At 36.8% G+C, this 17,220-nt stretch overlaps 1 protein-coding gene across 1 annotated transcript in view; it reads left to right on the top strand.

Moving 5' to 3' along the window:
* Window positions 1–17,220, top strand: part of LOC128556562 (androglobin-like) — a 62,321-nt gene that overhangs the window by 21,494 nt on the left and 23,607 nt on the right. Inside the window, exons 15-18 of the mRNA XM_053542069.1 lie at window positions 5,140–5,169; window positions 6,288–6,359; window positions 7,761–7,872; window positions 8,241–8,416. Of these exons, the coding sequence (XP_053398044.1) occupies window positions 5,140–5,169; window positions 6,288–6,359; window positions 7,761–7,872; window positions 8,241–8,416 (390 nt within the window). The remainder of the gene's footprint in view (window positions 1–5,139; window positions 5,170–6,287; window positions 6,360–7,760; window positions 7,873–8,240; window positions 8,417–17,220) is intronic.

The raw sequence follows: 17,220 nt of genomic DNA, 5'->3' as shown, positions 1-17,220 counted from the left end.
ATGCTGTTAAACTGCATTGTTATTATGAAGTATATGTTTATGAAGATAATATTTCATGATGATTTGATTTTTTATACGCCCGAAGGGACGTATTATGTGATGACGCTGGTGTCCGTCCGTCCGTCCGTCCGTCCGTCTGTCCGTTAGCAATTTCGTGTCCGTTCTGTAACTCTTGAACCCCTTGAAGGATTTCAAGGAAACTTTACACAAATGTTCACCACACCGAGACGATGTGCAGAGCGCATGTTCTGGATGTCTCGCTTCAAGGTCAAGGTCACACTTAGGAGTCAAAGGACATATCGGTTTGTTTAGTGTCCGCTCTGTATCTCTTGAACCCCTTGAAGGATTTCAAAGAAACTTGACACAAATGTTCACCACACCAAGACGACGTGCAGAGCGCATGTTCAGGATGACTTGCTTCAAGGTCAAGGTCACACTTAGGGGTCAAAAGTCATATCAGTTTGTTTCGTGTCCGCTCTGTAACTCTTGAACTGCAGGAAGGATTTCAAAGAAACTTGGCAGAAATGTTCACCACATTGTAACGATGTGCAGAGTGCATGTTCCGGATGACTCGCTTCAAGGTCAAGGTCACACTTAAGGGTCAAAGGTCATATATGACTTTGCTTTGTGTATATTGCTCTGCATTGCAGTGCTCTTCTTTTTATTTGGCCGATCTCTTTTTTTGTACTTACAATATTTTTTTTTTGAATTACTTCCCTTTTATATTACTATAAATAGCTTTTTTAAAAACTTTTTTATTATTGGCCATAGGGATAATCCGAGACCACTTTTCTGTGGTACAACATAGATGGTACCTCCAATTTTAAGGCGTATTTTTACATACCTGTACCTGATAAGGATTTTTTTGTACACTTTGAATATTTTTTTTGTGGACTTAGATTTGTTTTTTGAAGTTTTCCTTTTGTTGTTCCAGTCCTTTGGGGGCTACAACAGTCAAGTTCTTAAAATTTTGCTCCCATCCTATGATGTAAGCCTTCGGGCGTATATTGCCCCGCTTGGCGGCGCTCTTGTTTTATTTAAATTTAGTGAATTTGCTAACTTAAATAAATGTCCAAGGAATTACTTGTATTTATGTGCCTTAGTCTTTCATCAGCTTTTATATTTAATATAATCTCGGTCTTTCTGTTACTCTTACATTATTTTGTATTCATGTTGCCAGTCTTGTAACTTTACTAGTTCTTTATTATATGTTCCTCAGTGTGTTTCTATGCCCCTGAAGGGAGGCATATTAGTTTTCAACTGTCCGTCCATTTGTTAGTTCCTTTGCGCGTGAAAACGTTAACTTTTTGCATGAAGGCACTTTACTCGCAAACCACTGCACCCAGGACCTTCAGACTTCACATGCTGATAGTACTTATTGAGTACACCCTACTGACTTTGGGGTCACCAGGTCAAAGGTCAAGGTGCTGCGGGGGCATTTGTCACCATTAGTGACAGCACTTGTTTTATTCAGACATAAATAGAATAAGTGTAGCTTTATTTACGGAGAAATTTGTGTGTAATATGATCGATATATTGTGTGATTGATAACTAGTGTAGCAATATTCAAAATAAGTTAAAGAAATGATGTTGGTTCATATTCAGTCAAATCCAACTGGCACCGCTAGAAAAAGAAAGGTAACTCTTGTGGTCACCTGTTGAACTTTGGTTTTTGGTGATGGGTGTTTTTATGAATTTATTTTTCCAACAGTCATATTATTCTATTTTTTTCTGAAAGAGCCCTCAATGTGTGAAGGTATACTTTATATATTCAGATAATTCCCTTTGTGAGGGTTTCAAAGAGTGCTTTGTATGAAATTTGCTGTCTTATACAAGAATATTTATATTAGGGTTTTATTGAATGCTTTGTGTAGTAATTATTTGAAAGCTGCAAGAGGGTCAGACAGTGTTTATATTTTATATCTGAGCATTTTCTCAGTTTGTGTTTAATTCACTTATTCATTCTCATCCATCTGAGGGTTGACATTATTATTATTGGGTTTCTTACTGACCCGCTACGGAATACGCCAAGCTCTCTATAAAGCATACTGACCCTACATATTTCCGTAGAGGGTTAGTAACAAACCCAATAACTGATTTGTTTTATCAACCACTTAATTACTTCTCAAAAGGTCTCTGAAGGTGGTAGTAGGATTCTTTTGAATTTTTAAGATAATAATGTTAATTTTATTGTCAACATCACACAATTTTGAATTGCAATTCTCATGTAGGGTCACCCACTGACCTTCTATAGAAATATAGAGGGCAACCACGTGACACTACTCAACTGAAAGGGCTAGAATGTGGTGGGAGGTAAAACAAAGTACCTGGATGAACCCCACATTTCTTTCTTTGAATAATTGTTTTGGGGATATGTCATATGGAAGTTGTTTCAGTCAAAATTTTTCTCATGAAGGATAGAAATTGGACATCCGTTTTGAAAATCCTTATGGAAATTACCTGCTTAGACAGAATGAAATTACTTTGGAATGTGTTTTATATCAGTTAAGTCAAGACAAAGAATAATTGCAAAATATGCCACCTGTAAAAATGTCAACAAATTGTACCAGTGGTTGTACTAGGGAACTGTGCCTAAGATACTACCAGGGAACTACACTAGATGTTCTACCTCCGAACTGTACTAGAGGATACTACCTGGGAACTGCACCAGAGATTCAACCAAGCAACCACATCAGTGGTTTTGACAGGGAACCACACCAGAGGTTCAGACTGGAAACTGCACCAGAGATTCTTCCGCAGAACTGCACCACAGGTTCTACAGGGGAACCACACCAGAGGTTCAAACTGGGAACTGCACCAGAGTTTCAACCAAGCAACCACATCAGTGGTTTTAACAGGGAACCACACCAGAGGTTCAGACTGGAAACTGCACCAGAGATTCTTCCGCAGAACTGCACCACAGGTTCTACAGGGGAACCACACCAGAGGTTCAAACTGGGAACTGCACCAGAGTTTCAACCAAGCAACCACATCAGTGGTTTTAACAGGGAACCACACCAGAGGTTCAAACTGGGAACTGCACCAGAGTTTCAACCAAGCAATCACATCAGTGGTTTTAACAGGGAACCACACCAGAGGTTCAGACTGGAAACTGCACCAGAGATTCTTCCGCAGAACTGCACCACAGGTCCTACAGGGGAACCACACCAGAGGTTCAAACTGGGAACTGCACCAGAGTTTCAACCAAGCAACCACATTAGTGGTTTTAACAGGGAACCACACCAGAGGTTCAAACTGGGAACTGCACCAGAGTTTCTTCCACAGAACTGCACCACAGGTTCTACAGGGGAACCACACCAGAGTTCAGACTGGAAACTGCACCAGAGATTCTTCCGCAGAACTGCACCACAGGTCCTGTAGAACCACAACAGAAGTTCAAACTGGGAACTGCACCAGAGATTCAACCAAGCAACAACATCAGTGGTTTTAACACCGCATCAGAGGTTCAAACTGGGAGCTGCACCAGAGATTCTTCCACAGAATTGCACCACATGTTCTACAGGGGAACCACAACAGAAGTTTAAGCTGGGGCCCGCACCAAAGGTTTTAACAGGGAACCATGCGAGAGATTTTATCAGGGAACCACACTAGAGGTATTATCATTAAACCACGCCAGAGGTTCGACTAGAGAACCACATCAGAAGTTTTGCAAGGGAACCATACAAGAGGTTCAAACTGGGAACCATATCAGAGATTTTACCAAGGAACCACACCAGAGGTTCTGTCATTAAACTATACTAGGGTTCTTCAAGGGAACAATATCAGAAGTTTTGCATTTGCAAGGGAACCACACCAGAGATTCAAACTGGGAACCACACCAGAGGTTCTACCGTTTAACTATACTAGAGGTTCTTCAAGGGAACAATGTCAGAAGTTTTGCATTTGCAAGGGAACCACACCAGAGATTCAAACTGGGAACCACACCAGAGGTTCAACTGGACAACCATACCATAGATTTTGCCACGGAACCACACTTTAGGTTCTACCATGGAACAGCAGTAAATCTTTGGTACTGAAAAATGCCTGGCATTGTATAGCTACTGTGAAATCATTTTTATTTGCGTAGGATGAATTTTCGTGTATTTCGCGCTAGAACCGATGCGCGAATTTAAGACCGCGCTATTATTATTTTTTCATTATATTTTTCATTGCTAAAATAGAAAATGCGCGAATTAAAGTCCGCATGAAACAGTCCTTCTTCACGTTTGCGCGAAATTTCATGCCAGCGAATTTAAATGATTTCACGGTAATTCAAATAAGTTGGCAGATCTAAGCAGTGACCATGGGTTTTATTGTATAATTCTACTTCTGACAGTAAAACAAAAACATGGTTTAGGTGTTTTGATGATTTTTTTTTTGTGTGATTTAAATGTTGTGGTGAGATTTTTTACAATTTAACAAAAAGTGATAGCAGGTGTTGAGATGTGAAGTGATTTGTTCTATTCACTAACAAGAAAAATAGATCTTTTCTTAAACATTTAAAAGATTTAAGTCTTGATAAAAGTTATGTGGTAAATTGATTTTACTTACATATTAATGTATTTTGTTACATATTTACTGACAGTAGTTTAATATAATATATTAGCACTATTTTACTTAATGATAACATTTTATTCACACTGTACACAAATCACTTGCCCCTCATCGATGTGGGTTTGAGCCTCACTCAGGGTATTGAATTCTTTATGTGAAGAAGCCATCCAGCTGGATTACGGAAGGTCGATGATTCTACCCAGGTGCCTGTCTGCTATGAAATAATGCACAGAGGGTGACCTGGGGTCATCTTCCACTGTCAGAGCTGGAAAGTTTCCATAAATTCTGACTTTTTATTGTATCGTTGCAAAGATAAACCCAAAATAAGCGAAAAGAACACTGTACCTTATTATTTTTGTTACAATTATTACGCTACATCTTTTGTAGAAGTGCTTTAATGGGTATTTTGACAATCCGGTTAGAATGGAAATGACTGAATGATCCTGGTTGTTTTTTAGAAGGCTTATAAAAATTCCAGCATATGATTAACTAAGTTGTACATGCATTATTTAACCATCAAACTAGACACTTGTTTAAAAAGAAATATTTACTTGATAAATGAACACAGTTTAATACTGTTTTCAGACACCACCCGCCAGTGGTAGAAGCCCAAGGGTAAATCACTGTATAACACTTGTCTCAGCGGTGTCATAATATTTTGTCTTGTAACAAGTGGCATGTCATTTGAAGAATGGTAGCACTAACATTTAGTAGTTTTAAAAGATGAAAAATGTGGTGAAACTGTGTTTTGATTTTGTAGAAGCAACAATCCATGCATACTAGCTTTCTTCTTTGATAACTCGGAGCAGTAACATTTTCTATGTACAAAATGTGCTCGGTTACTTTACCCAAACAAGTTTATTTTCCCTATTGCACTAAATAATATTTTAGGTGAAATATATGTTAATAGGAGTGCTGGCTGTGGAACTGTCTGTTGACTTTCATATCTGTGTAGTTGTCACAACTGGAAAATGATTTCAAAAAGAAGATTAAGAAGGAGCTATTCATAAGATGAACATGGATTGAATTATATTTAAATAACATCATTCAAAAAGGCTAGAATTAGCTAAGAACTGTATCTATAAAGGATTAAAATATTTGATTATTTTCAAAATTAGGTGGGTTTTTTTTTTTGGGGGGGGGGGGGGGGGGAGTTGCAGTTCCCAGATGGCATTGCATTTTTGTGCATTTATAATTCTCCAAATTTTGCCACTTATTTTTGTTACTTACCAACATTTCTGCTAGTATTAAATTAAAAAAAAATATGAAACAGATTTTGGCCTCAAATAAGTTCAAAACCTGGTTTTGACCTAAAATACCTTAAAATATTAAGTTGTTCTTTAAAGTCCAGTAATTCATATACCTGTATACACTTTCTGTATGGTTGCTGGTCAAAAGTCAGAACTATTGCTCAAGATCTGAAGAACTATTGACTGTTGACCAGAAAGCCATTTTAAGTAAATGTAAATAAGGTATTAGAAATACAGTTTTCTGACCCCTGCAGAATTTACTATTGAACTATAGATTGGTCAGTAGCGCAGACTACAGAATTATACGAGTCATATAATAATTTTTCTAACTCTTATTCAGACCTTTACTTGAGATTTTCTCTATAGAAATGCTTCAAAATTCTCAGTCATGTTTTTAACTTTATTATAAAGGAAGTTGAGAAATAACATGGACTGGTTGTGATTTTATTGTTTTATTTGACACAGTTTAACTTGTAATTTCAGAGAAGCAGTCAGGTTGATCACCATTCAGATGGCGGACTGAGTGATGGGGACTTGGAAGAGAGAGACCTCAGGGTAATTTATGAATATTGTGATTTTCATTGGCTGATTTTATGTCCCTATTCTCTGTTGTTAGTAGATAAACCTCTATTGTTGTCGAGTCACTAGGTCAGTGGTCATGGTCACAGTAACCTTTAAACTATAAATAGCTTCAGATAAATACGAGAATGATTGCACCTCTCCCATCAAGTTTCATACTATGATTGTCTGTGGTTAATAGATTTCCATATTGCTTCATTAGGTCTGAGATCAAGGTCAAAGCTAACTTTAAATTGAAAATAAACATCAAGTTACTGATACCTCCACTAGGCCTTCATTTGGGAGGGGTGGGGGGCAAACATGTTTCACAAACAGCTCTAGTTTTGTAATTCATGTTTGCATCCATTCTGTGACTATAAGTCAATACTGTATTCATTGAAGTTGTATTTGCTGCATGTAGCTTTTACAAGAAATATGACATTTGATGATCCCATTTGTTCTTCACCTCTGTTCTATTTGAGGTAATTATCAGCAACTTCTTACCAAGTTAGTACTGATTGGAAACTCGTATCACTGTTCTGTTTGAGCTGTTTAGCAGCTACTTCAGAACAAATTAGTACAGATTAGAAATCCCTTTATCGCTGTTCTATCTGAGGTAATTATCAACTTCTTCAGAACAAGTTAGGGGCCTCCGTGGCCGAGTGGTTAAGGTCGATGACTTCAAATCACTTGCCCCTCATCGATGTGGGTTCGAGCCTCACTCGGGGCGTCGAATTCTTCATGTGAGGAAGCCATCCAGTTGGCTTACGGAAGGTCGGTGGTTCTACCTAGGTGCCCGCTCGTGATGAATTAATGCTAGGAGGGGCACCTGGGGTCTTCCTCCACCATCAAAAGCTGGAAAGTCGCCATATGACCTATAATTGTGTCGGTGCGCCGTTAAACCCAACAACAACAAAAAATCAGAACAAGTTAGTACTCCTGGGAAATCCCTGTACCTTTGTTCTGTTTGAAGTATTCATCAACTTCTTCAGAACAAGTTAGTACCAATTAGAAATCCCATTATCTCTTTGTATTTGAGGTAATTATCAGCTTCTTCAGAACAAGCTAGTACTGCCCAATAAGAAATCACTGTATTTCTGTTCTATTTTAGGTTATCAGCTATTTCTGAACCAGTTACTGCTGATGAGAAATCCTAGTATATAGTAAATTTACTTGCAGCATAAATTCAACTTTCTGGAAAAAAAAGAAACAAAAAAGGCATTACTCCGTATTTTCTGTATTTACTTGCATCTTTGTCACGTTTAATTTTTGTTAAGGGTGAAGTGAAACGGATAAACATTTGTGACAAAGACAAGTGAAAGAGTAAAAATTAATTTCATAATACATTTGTATATACAAACAAGATTCATGATCAGTTTTCATATATTCCTCTTGCAGCCTCACAAGTATATTATAGAAGCTCAGGTCTTGAAGGATAGTTGGCCATTGTCTGAAGCCAGTTGGGCATTTGTACAGATGCTGAAAGAAATGGAGAAAAATGAACTCAAAGGTACATAATCCAGCTTTATAGTTTATCAGAATGTTTTAGGAATTTTTACTGACAATATTCATGTGTATTTCATCTGATAGCCTAAATTTGTAGATTACTTTTGTTAAGATTTTGATAACCACAGTAAATCATTTTAATACTTTCAGGACATAATACATATCAACGTTCTACGACATGTCGCAGGCATGTTTTTGTCTTAGAGGTGTCGCAGACAGTTCGGTACCGTTTTATCAACGTTTGTCGTGGTCTACGACGTCGTAGAAAATGTCGCAGACTTACGACAACATACGTGCCGTCGTAGACGTCTTAGCGACGTCAGTCTATTGTATTCAATATGGCCGCATTGTTGCATTTGTACAATTGCCAAGGAAGGAGAAATGATAGACTGTTCCGTGAAAGGATAGGATTGGATCAGTTAAGAGATTTTGAGGTGATGTCTAGATACCGGTTAGACAGAGTGTCGATCGAAGCTTTGATAGGGCTACTCGCTGACGACTTGATGAAACCTACACGGAGATCGTGTTCAATAAGTGCAGAAATTCAGGTGAGCCCTCCTTTTAATTTTGATTACTGCGGTTCCGCTCACTTTACCAAATTATTATCCTTTGCGCTTCTTACATTTTCTTTGCGCCTGTAACCATCTACCTGTAACCCTACTGTATAAATCATGGCCTTGACCTTGAAAAATATAACAAACATTGAAAGCACAGAGTAATGTTTTCAATGTTTGTTTAGGATCTATAATGGACCCTACATCTATATCAATGTACCTGAGCTAATGAATAAAATGTTAACTCCTTAAAAAGCACAGGTTTTTTGTTACTTTCGCTGTAACCACATAGATCTACTGAGAAGACAGTCACTTTTATGGAAATAATTTAGCACAGGCAGAGGAATTGTCTATCAACCTGCAAGGCAGACCGTTTTCACACAGGCTGGCATTTACCATAAGATACGTTATGTGATAAGAAATTATAATAATCGACATGTTTTTTTTAAAAAATCATACACGTGCTGACACCTAAGTTCTCTCCCGTTTTTTATTAGAGTTACCGTTCGTCCGGCGCAGTAATACTTTTTGCAGTGAGTCGCCGAGAAGTCGTGGGAAAATTAAAATCCATGTAAATAAACTAAAATTTACCACCTTTTCAAGATCAACTTCAAGTGATCGACGTTATGCATTTAAACCACCAGACTTGTGTAGCATCTTACATATCTGTTCTAAGGTATTTATTGTGCAGAATGTCATGTTATGCCCTTGCAATGCTAATCCCACTCTGTTTTTTTTTTTGTTTACATTTGTATCACTAAGAAAGATGGCGTCCATCTCGAGCTGAAATGACGTGGCGTTAAATTGTTAAGTGTTTAAGCAAATCTGGTGCGTTAGAAAGAAAATATCATCCCTTCAACATCATTTGTAACACTGGTATTGAAAAAACCCTGTTTTTCCTTATTCAAAAGCTTGATATTTTGTGTTGAATGTACTTTCACAAAGACTTCTGTTTTCCTATTACATTCATTGTACTACATCCTTATCCACAAAGTACTGAATATTACAGGTGTCCATCAGTATTATATCAGTTTAGGAATATGTTTTTTGTCTTTCCACCATCAAATTCTTCAATATGCACCCCTTCCTCATTTTAGTATGAACTGTGAATGTAGCAATATGCGTCTCCTTAATTACAAATGTCAGTAGTACTCCGTGATTTCAGTTAACAATGCATCTAAATTGTCCTGAACTTGTGCAGGATAACTGTCAATGTTAAACCCATTCGAGTCGCGAAATTGCATTACAGTTAAGAATAAATGATAAACGGATGAAACATTTACGTTTTAATAAACAGACAGGATGTATGTTTGTACCGGTTCTTTTACCACAACTAATCAGTTTGGCGTATCATTTAGCAGAAAACACACAATCTGCTAATGTTTACATTTGTTGGGGAAATTTAGCGGAAAAAAGTGTCGTTACAAGTCAAACGTTCAAATAGGCCACTGTGACCTTGACCTTTACTTTCTGACACTAAAATTATAAGGAAAGTATATGTATACTACTAGCAATCACTCTATGATAATTCAGCTTTGGAAGACCAATTATTTTGATTGGAAACCAAATTGCCTTTGACCGACAATGAGCAAAACAATATACTCCTGCAAAAATGAGGTGTTAAGAACAAATGGTGCTATTTAGAGTTATATTTTTGGGCGTTTTCGGAGCCTTTAAGTATAATTTTACTTTTCAAACCGGTATAGCCATACTTTGTTTAACCAATAAAAATGTTTGAATCCCGTATTGATCCTGATTTCTCGTACTGGCCCCGACTTTTTTCACATTGACCCTGATGTTGTTATCTCGGCTTAATAGAGTTAGTCTTTGGTCTTTTTTGTGATATGAATAATTTCAAATAGACAGATACGTATTTTGTTGTTATTTTGACAGTTATGTTGGATTCCGGTTTGAAAGTAAACGTTGACGGGTACTGATGTGACATCGTCATCATCAAATAATGTTAATTGCTAAACGCAAGGAGAAACAGTAATTTTACGAAGAGAGCGCGACAAAACATCGACCGACAAAACATCGACACGACACTTCATCGACACGACTGAATATCGACACGACACCTGAGCGACACGACAGAAGATCGACCCGACTACATACCGAAAGACAGTTGATCGAAATTTCGTGTCGATCACCTGTCGCGGAATAACTAAGCTGTTGATTGATAATCCAATAGCATTAAAATCAGATCATCATAAAAGACTGTGTTCATACGAACTCGCGCAATTTAATAAAAGGCTTTATATAATTATCTGTCTTTCTCATTTATCGTTGTCGACTTCCTCTCGATTAACAGTTAAATACAAGGGCATTGACTTGAATTCTTCTCACACGCCTAAATGCCTAAACACGCGGGTATAGAGTAAAACCACTCACCCCTTTCAAATATATCTGTTGATGTTTCGTACTTATATCTTGCAATGTATGTAACTTCGCATAAAGGAGAACAATAGCTGTCAGTAGACAGTGTGCTCGACTATTCTCAGTGCTTGATGTATAGGATATAAGCCTCAAACGATCCAATATGTAAAATACTGGACTGTCCGAAGCGCGTTACTAAAAACATGGTTTTTATGACATAACCAATGCAAAATTACGTATAAACCATTGGCGTATAATATTCATAAAATAATTCGGTTTTATTTACTTTACCGCATTTAGTAACAGTTGCTATATGATTGTGAACTACGCTGTAAATCATCATGACCATTTTTCGCACGTTTTTCTCATAATGCACGATTGCGTTTTTCTCGTGTTTCTCGCCTTCGTAATATAGGACTTTCGTTAGCTCGGGATTCTCTTGATGCTTTTAATTGTGTTAACTTATGCACGGAATAAATAGTAATGTTCTTGCGAATAGCGGCGGGGCAAAGAAATTTTTTGACATTTTGGAAACAAAAACTGGATTTATTTTAATTCATGGCAAGGGTAACGTGCGTCTGTCCTTTTTATTTAAGCGTGCACAAGGAATCTTTCTAGATGTTAAAATTTACAAGGGTATGGCGGGATGAGGATATTTCACGGAAAGCGTAGTTGAAATTGACTGCTGCATGTGCTCTGAATGAAAAACGGATGATTTGTTTACATACCTGGCAATATACTGTATTTGTGAATTATTAGTTCAATGACAGTTTTTGTTGGGTTATACAGAAATTTGCCCGAAAATCTTCAAATTTAGTGCAAGAAGACATACACTTTCGATATATTATCGGATACAGCTACTGGTAAGTCAAAACCATTCTTAACTTGTGATATGATTTTCGTTCCTGTTTACTAGTTAATACAAGGCGCATAACGGCGAGGCGGAAGCTGAAAACTAAGGAAAATTTGCTTTCAATATGAATTTTATTTGTGCACCCAAAACCACACTGGATAACCGGCTATCTTGACGCCCGCTGGAAATGTAACCCAGCTGGAAATCGGTAGGTAAAGCTTTTCATTTATTTCTATTAGACATTTGCGAATTAATCCGATGCCGAATCCGAATCTGACTTCGGGTATACTTTAGGGACTTTCTCAAAACTTTTAGTGGTTCAAATGATAAAAATGGTTGTTGGCTAACATTTTAACGTTGAGCTGTTTTTATCGATTGACTACATATTTTTATGCTCCCCGAAGGGCGAGCATATAGTTGTCGCTTTGTCCGTCCTTCCGTCTGTCCGTCACACTTATGTCCGGTGTATAACTTGAAAAGTATCAATGGCATTTGATTGAAACTTCACATAAGTCAGGGTCTTTCAGAAATGACCCTGCATAATCATAGAGGCCATTGAGACAAAGTGCAATGTCAAAGAATCATAACTCTACCTTTCCCAGTTTTTGAATTATCTCCCTTTATTATACAAAATAAGGTTTGTCCAGAGCCTCACTTGAAATGTATTAATGGCATTTCATTGAATCTTTACGAAATGATAGAGGCTATTGACGGGAAGTGGAGTGTCAAAGAACCATAACCTATTTTTTTAATTATCTCCCTTTATTTTACAAAACAAGGCTTGTCCGGAGCATTACTTGAAAAGTTATAATGGTATTTCATTGACACTTCACCAAATGATAGAGGCCATTGACAAGAAGGGAAGTGTCAAATAACCATAACTCTCCCTTGCCTACTTTTTGAATTATCTCCTTTAAGCACATGCATCGGTTAGCATCATTCGGTTTTACCTATTCCTTGTGCTAAACTGACTACCATACTTACCAAGTTGTCGTCCGAATAAATGCAAACTTTTACTGTCTGCAGATCATACTGAAAACATTAAACAGATCGCAACCATGTTTTTCAGAATTTTGTCCACCATGTTTCTAAGTAGTCTTCGAAATACGTCGAACCTTATCCGTTTTAGTTTCTTTAAGTTAATCGTTCCGTAGCTCACAAATATGATATCTATACATGTTATATATTCTTAGTGTTGTTCATTGCATATGGAACTCAAGCTGTTACAATATTAATTTCATAATACATGGTAAATACACTTTAATTGCTATGATAACAAACATGTTGCTGATTTTGGTTAGACCTATCTACCATAAAAATAGACAGATTCCAGAGCAATGAAGAAAATTGACTTAAATAAAATAAAGATGACATAAATCTCATTAATAATTTTGCTGTCCCTGTAGGTTTAGATTAACGTGATGTATTCATTCAGGTTCTACTTCTTGATACCAAAATATGCATTTTTGAAGTAATTGATAGGAAAGAATAGATATCGTCCAATATAGTTAGCAATATTCTGACGAAAACTGGGTGCGATCTGTTTAGTGTTTTCAGTTATATATTAAATAATAAAATGCCGATTGAATTCTTTCGAACTTACGTACTTTTATAAAAATATATACTCATGAAAATAGCCACAACTCCACATTATCCACAGCCCAAACAGGTAAACAATTTGGAAGAGACATATTTCTGACAAATAACTTTGAAAATTGCACAGTAGATTCAGATTAGAAGATTTATGCGTTCTGCTTACAGGAACGGTACAGAATTTGATGTTTGGGGCGCAAAATATTTTGAGTAGGGCGACTAGGGGGGTTTGGGGGGCATGATCCCCCGGAAAATTTTGAAAACAATGGATCCATCTGGTGCATTTTGGGCGATCTGAGGTACTTTATCTGGTACTAAAAAAAGACAGGTTTTGTGACAAAATCAACCCAAATAACAATTACAGTCCATGTTTTATGACTTGTCAGACTTATTCTTGGTAAGTATCTCGGAATGGAATTTCTTAGCCCGATTTCTGAAGGGAGGGGTTACCAAGGGCAATTAACGTAGAAATAGTAAAGAGCGTTATAGGAGCGCATGGAAACTTGGTCAGATTTTTATTGTGCGGGTGTAGCAAGCGAGAAAAAAATGCATATTTTATTTTTTTCACACAGCACAAAAGATAAATTACATATGTGCACGTAGCGAGAGAGAATTTTTTTTTTTTTATATTTTATATTTTATATCTTTCACCCAGAACAAAAGATAATTACATATGCGATCGTAGCATGCGAGAAAAAAATGCATATATATTATTTTTCACCCAGAACAAGAGATAAATTACGTATGCAGGCGTAGCGAGAGAGAAAAAAAAATGCATATTTTGCACTTTTTTCACCCGAAACAATAGTCGAATTACCTATGCTCCAGCGATTTTAGCGTCCCCCGCCCCCCTGTAACCGCTCTTGGCTTTTGACAAAGAAGGTCTGAAAATTTTACTCTGTTGCTGTATGAGGAAACCCTGCTCCACTCCCTGGCAGTCACATTCTTTCTCACCAAAGAAACATTTCCGTGGAATTATATTTAAATCAGCATAGCAGTCTTGTAAAAGGCGATTCTCAAAATATCCGTTATAGTTATAGTTTATTTGGAAACCTTCCTTGCCCCTCACGACCATGTTTAACATAACGAATGATCTGACGGCCACCCAATAAATTTATGCACAACAGCCATATATAATAAGAAAATCTGAGATTCGACTATTCTATATAAGTAACTTGCGGTCAGGACTTAATGAAATTTGGCTGAAGGTAAAATTACTGTGAAATAGTGTTGAAAAAGGAGTAAGTAAGGAGAATAATTCTTAATTTCGGTTGCTATCGCAGCCGGAACTCTGCATGGATGACCCCATATTTTCATGTATCGAAGGAGCACCTACAACATGTACAAGATTTTTTTCTGTTATGTCTGGACAAAACTGACTCTGTGGTTAAGGAGAAGGTGCTCATAATAATAAGTACGGGGCTGATGACGGATGTACGATGGACATCTCATGATCACAGATACACCACCAGTACGGCATGATAGGTGAACTTAATATGTTCAGGATTATCTGTGAAAGAAATAAGAATATAACTATAACACGTTTTCTTGTTTTTCAAATTTCTTCACTGAACCGTTTGAGAAAATTAAATTTGAACTATATAATGACGTAAAAATCCGTAACAGTCACAAAAGAAACATCTCTAATTTTCCCCACAGAACTACTAAGGTATTAGGATAATATGCAGCCTCTAGTTCAAGCTTTACAATGAACTTACTTGATAACGTACGAAGTGATGCCAGAAATAGGAAGAAAGATGTCTACTGTCCGCCCTTAAATTTGTGTTTCCACAGATAATAGGCCATAGCGTCTGAGACGTGTGGCTTCTTCTTAACACTTAACTGAATAGTGTTAACTAAATTTCATTGTTGTATAAAACAGTAATGACCAAACATTATGAGGCCTAGAAAAAATGTGTGTTTCCGGTTCCCCGACCTACCCTAAATATTTTGTCCGACCCTAAATGTTTTATGGCCTTTTTATCATGCTTTGAACATGGCCAGTGATGTTAGAATTCAACTTACTGATGCTCTAAAGGCACAACTCCCTTATTTTTATTCATTTTTTGAGACAAAAATAATTTCCGAAAGATCCAACTCAATAAAAAATATCAAAAACACAAAAAATTACCGACCTACCTGCCCTGTATTTTTAGCATGTTACCGGAAAGAAACTTTTTTTTGTTAGGCCTGACTACTAAAAAACAATAGATTCAAGTTAAAACAATGAATTAATTGACCAATATTTCGCTAATAATTCTGACTGATGTAAATTATAGCATATAAATGTTTTGAGATTATCCCTTAAAATACAATATGAATATCGGATTACAATCTCGGATTCGGTATCGGATTAATTCGCAAATGTCTAATATTAAAACGAAGCCATTTCTTGCAAATCAACTTGACAGTTTTGTCAAGGAATGACCATGGCTTACATTTACAGTTTCTGGGCCGAAAACAATCGTTATGCTTTGAGATTTTCGCTAACAAAATCTTCAGTTTGAAAAATCGAGCAAAAATCCGAAGTTTTGCGCAGATTGTTTTGTTTATGAACAACCTGTGAAAACATTTATCATCTGGTTTAACAGGTGTGTCCTTTCGGAACACCTGTGTGAAGTTTCCGGGTTCTACGTTATTCCTGAAAAAGTATATTAGCTGTTAAATAGGCATGGTCGAGAAAAAAGGACTGTCGAAAACGGCCACTGTATTTGAAATAGGCAGTCATTGAAGTCAGCTGTCGGCTATCGAGAACACAGCTGTATAAAAGTAAAAAAACTGTCTTGTAGACATGTTATATGCCCCACAGTGTCTCTTCTTTATGTATATTTTGTATCTGTTTAGTTTGTCTGTGTTTTGCGATTTCTTTCGTCTTTCATTTGTGTAAAATGTGTATACGTGCAGTCAGTAAACAGTTTGTATGTGTGTATATACTTAGGTCCTTATTGCCATGTCGAGTAATTCTTGTTGATTTCATTATCATTGTCCTTTTGGTTTAGGGTTTAAAAGTTGCTTTGTTACTTTCGTTCGTCCGTCCGTCCGCCCATAGAGTCTTGTCCGGGCTCTGATTCTACATGCATGGACTGATTTTTGTTTGCGGGTTTATCCCGCTACCAAAGTTAAGTGTATTTCTGACAATCATGTAGCACCTTATTTGATCCCAAATCACATCCAAAGGAATTTGTTCATGTGCTACACAAAGTAGTCCCATTCATGAACAATGCGGATGAATTATCAATGATCAAGCAGTTCTTATTCATCCTCTATCCATTCACACTGGTCATTTAGATTATATCATTTAGGTTATATAAGATCTGTCCCCTTAGATTGAGGCATATTAGTATTTGTTTCTTATACATGTATATTTATAGATTGGCATTTAAAATGAAACTTTACTCTAGCAAAACCCGCAACCACCAGACATCTCAAGGCTTTGATTAAGTATTGTTTTTTAAACTTCAAACATGTGTTACCGATGATACAAATATTAGTGAGGCCCATTCATTAATGACCAACCCCAGTGTTAATATAATAAAAAAACTTTAACACAGAACTATAAATAAGTATTTTGTGTCAGACTGGCAATTCCTACATGATAAAATTTCAAAAATATTGTGTCGTATAGTAGAACTTTTATTTTCATGCGGTTTTATTTGATAGCTGAGTGTGAAAGATCGTAAACAAGTAAGGAAGTGTTCCGATCTACCTTGTTATATTTTGATTTAAGCTACATGTGGCTGCGATGTTAACTCACAACTGATTAACAGTCATGTGAGATTTTGCAAAGTTCTGCTTATTTAGATTTGAAACAGTTGTTTTTCAATTGTTTGCCTCTATACACCAACAACTTGCAGTTTTAGATTCATTAAAGATACTGAATTCTTCAGACGAAATTCAAAAGACTGACGGCTAGAAGCAATCATTTGCACTTGCAAAACCCAAGGTTTTTGTGCCGTGTGGCGGCCGTAAAAAGTCT

This window comes from Mercenaria mercenaria, chromosome 4 (genome assembly GCF_021730395.1).
Source record: "Mercenaria mercenaria strain notata chromosome 4, MADL_Memer_1, whole genome shotgun sequence".
Taxonomy (NCBI): Eukaryota; Metazoa; Mollusca; class Bivalvia; order Venerida; family Veneridae; genus Mercenaria; species Mercenaria mercenaria.
Note: the sequence above shows the minus strand (reverse complement) of the source record. Positions and strands in the feature narration are given on the sequence as shown.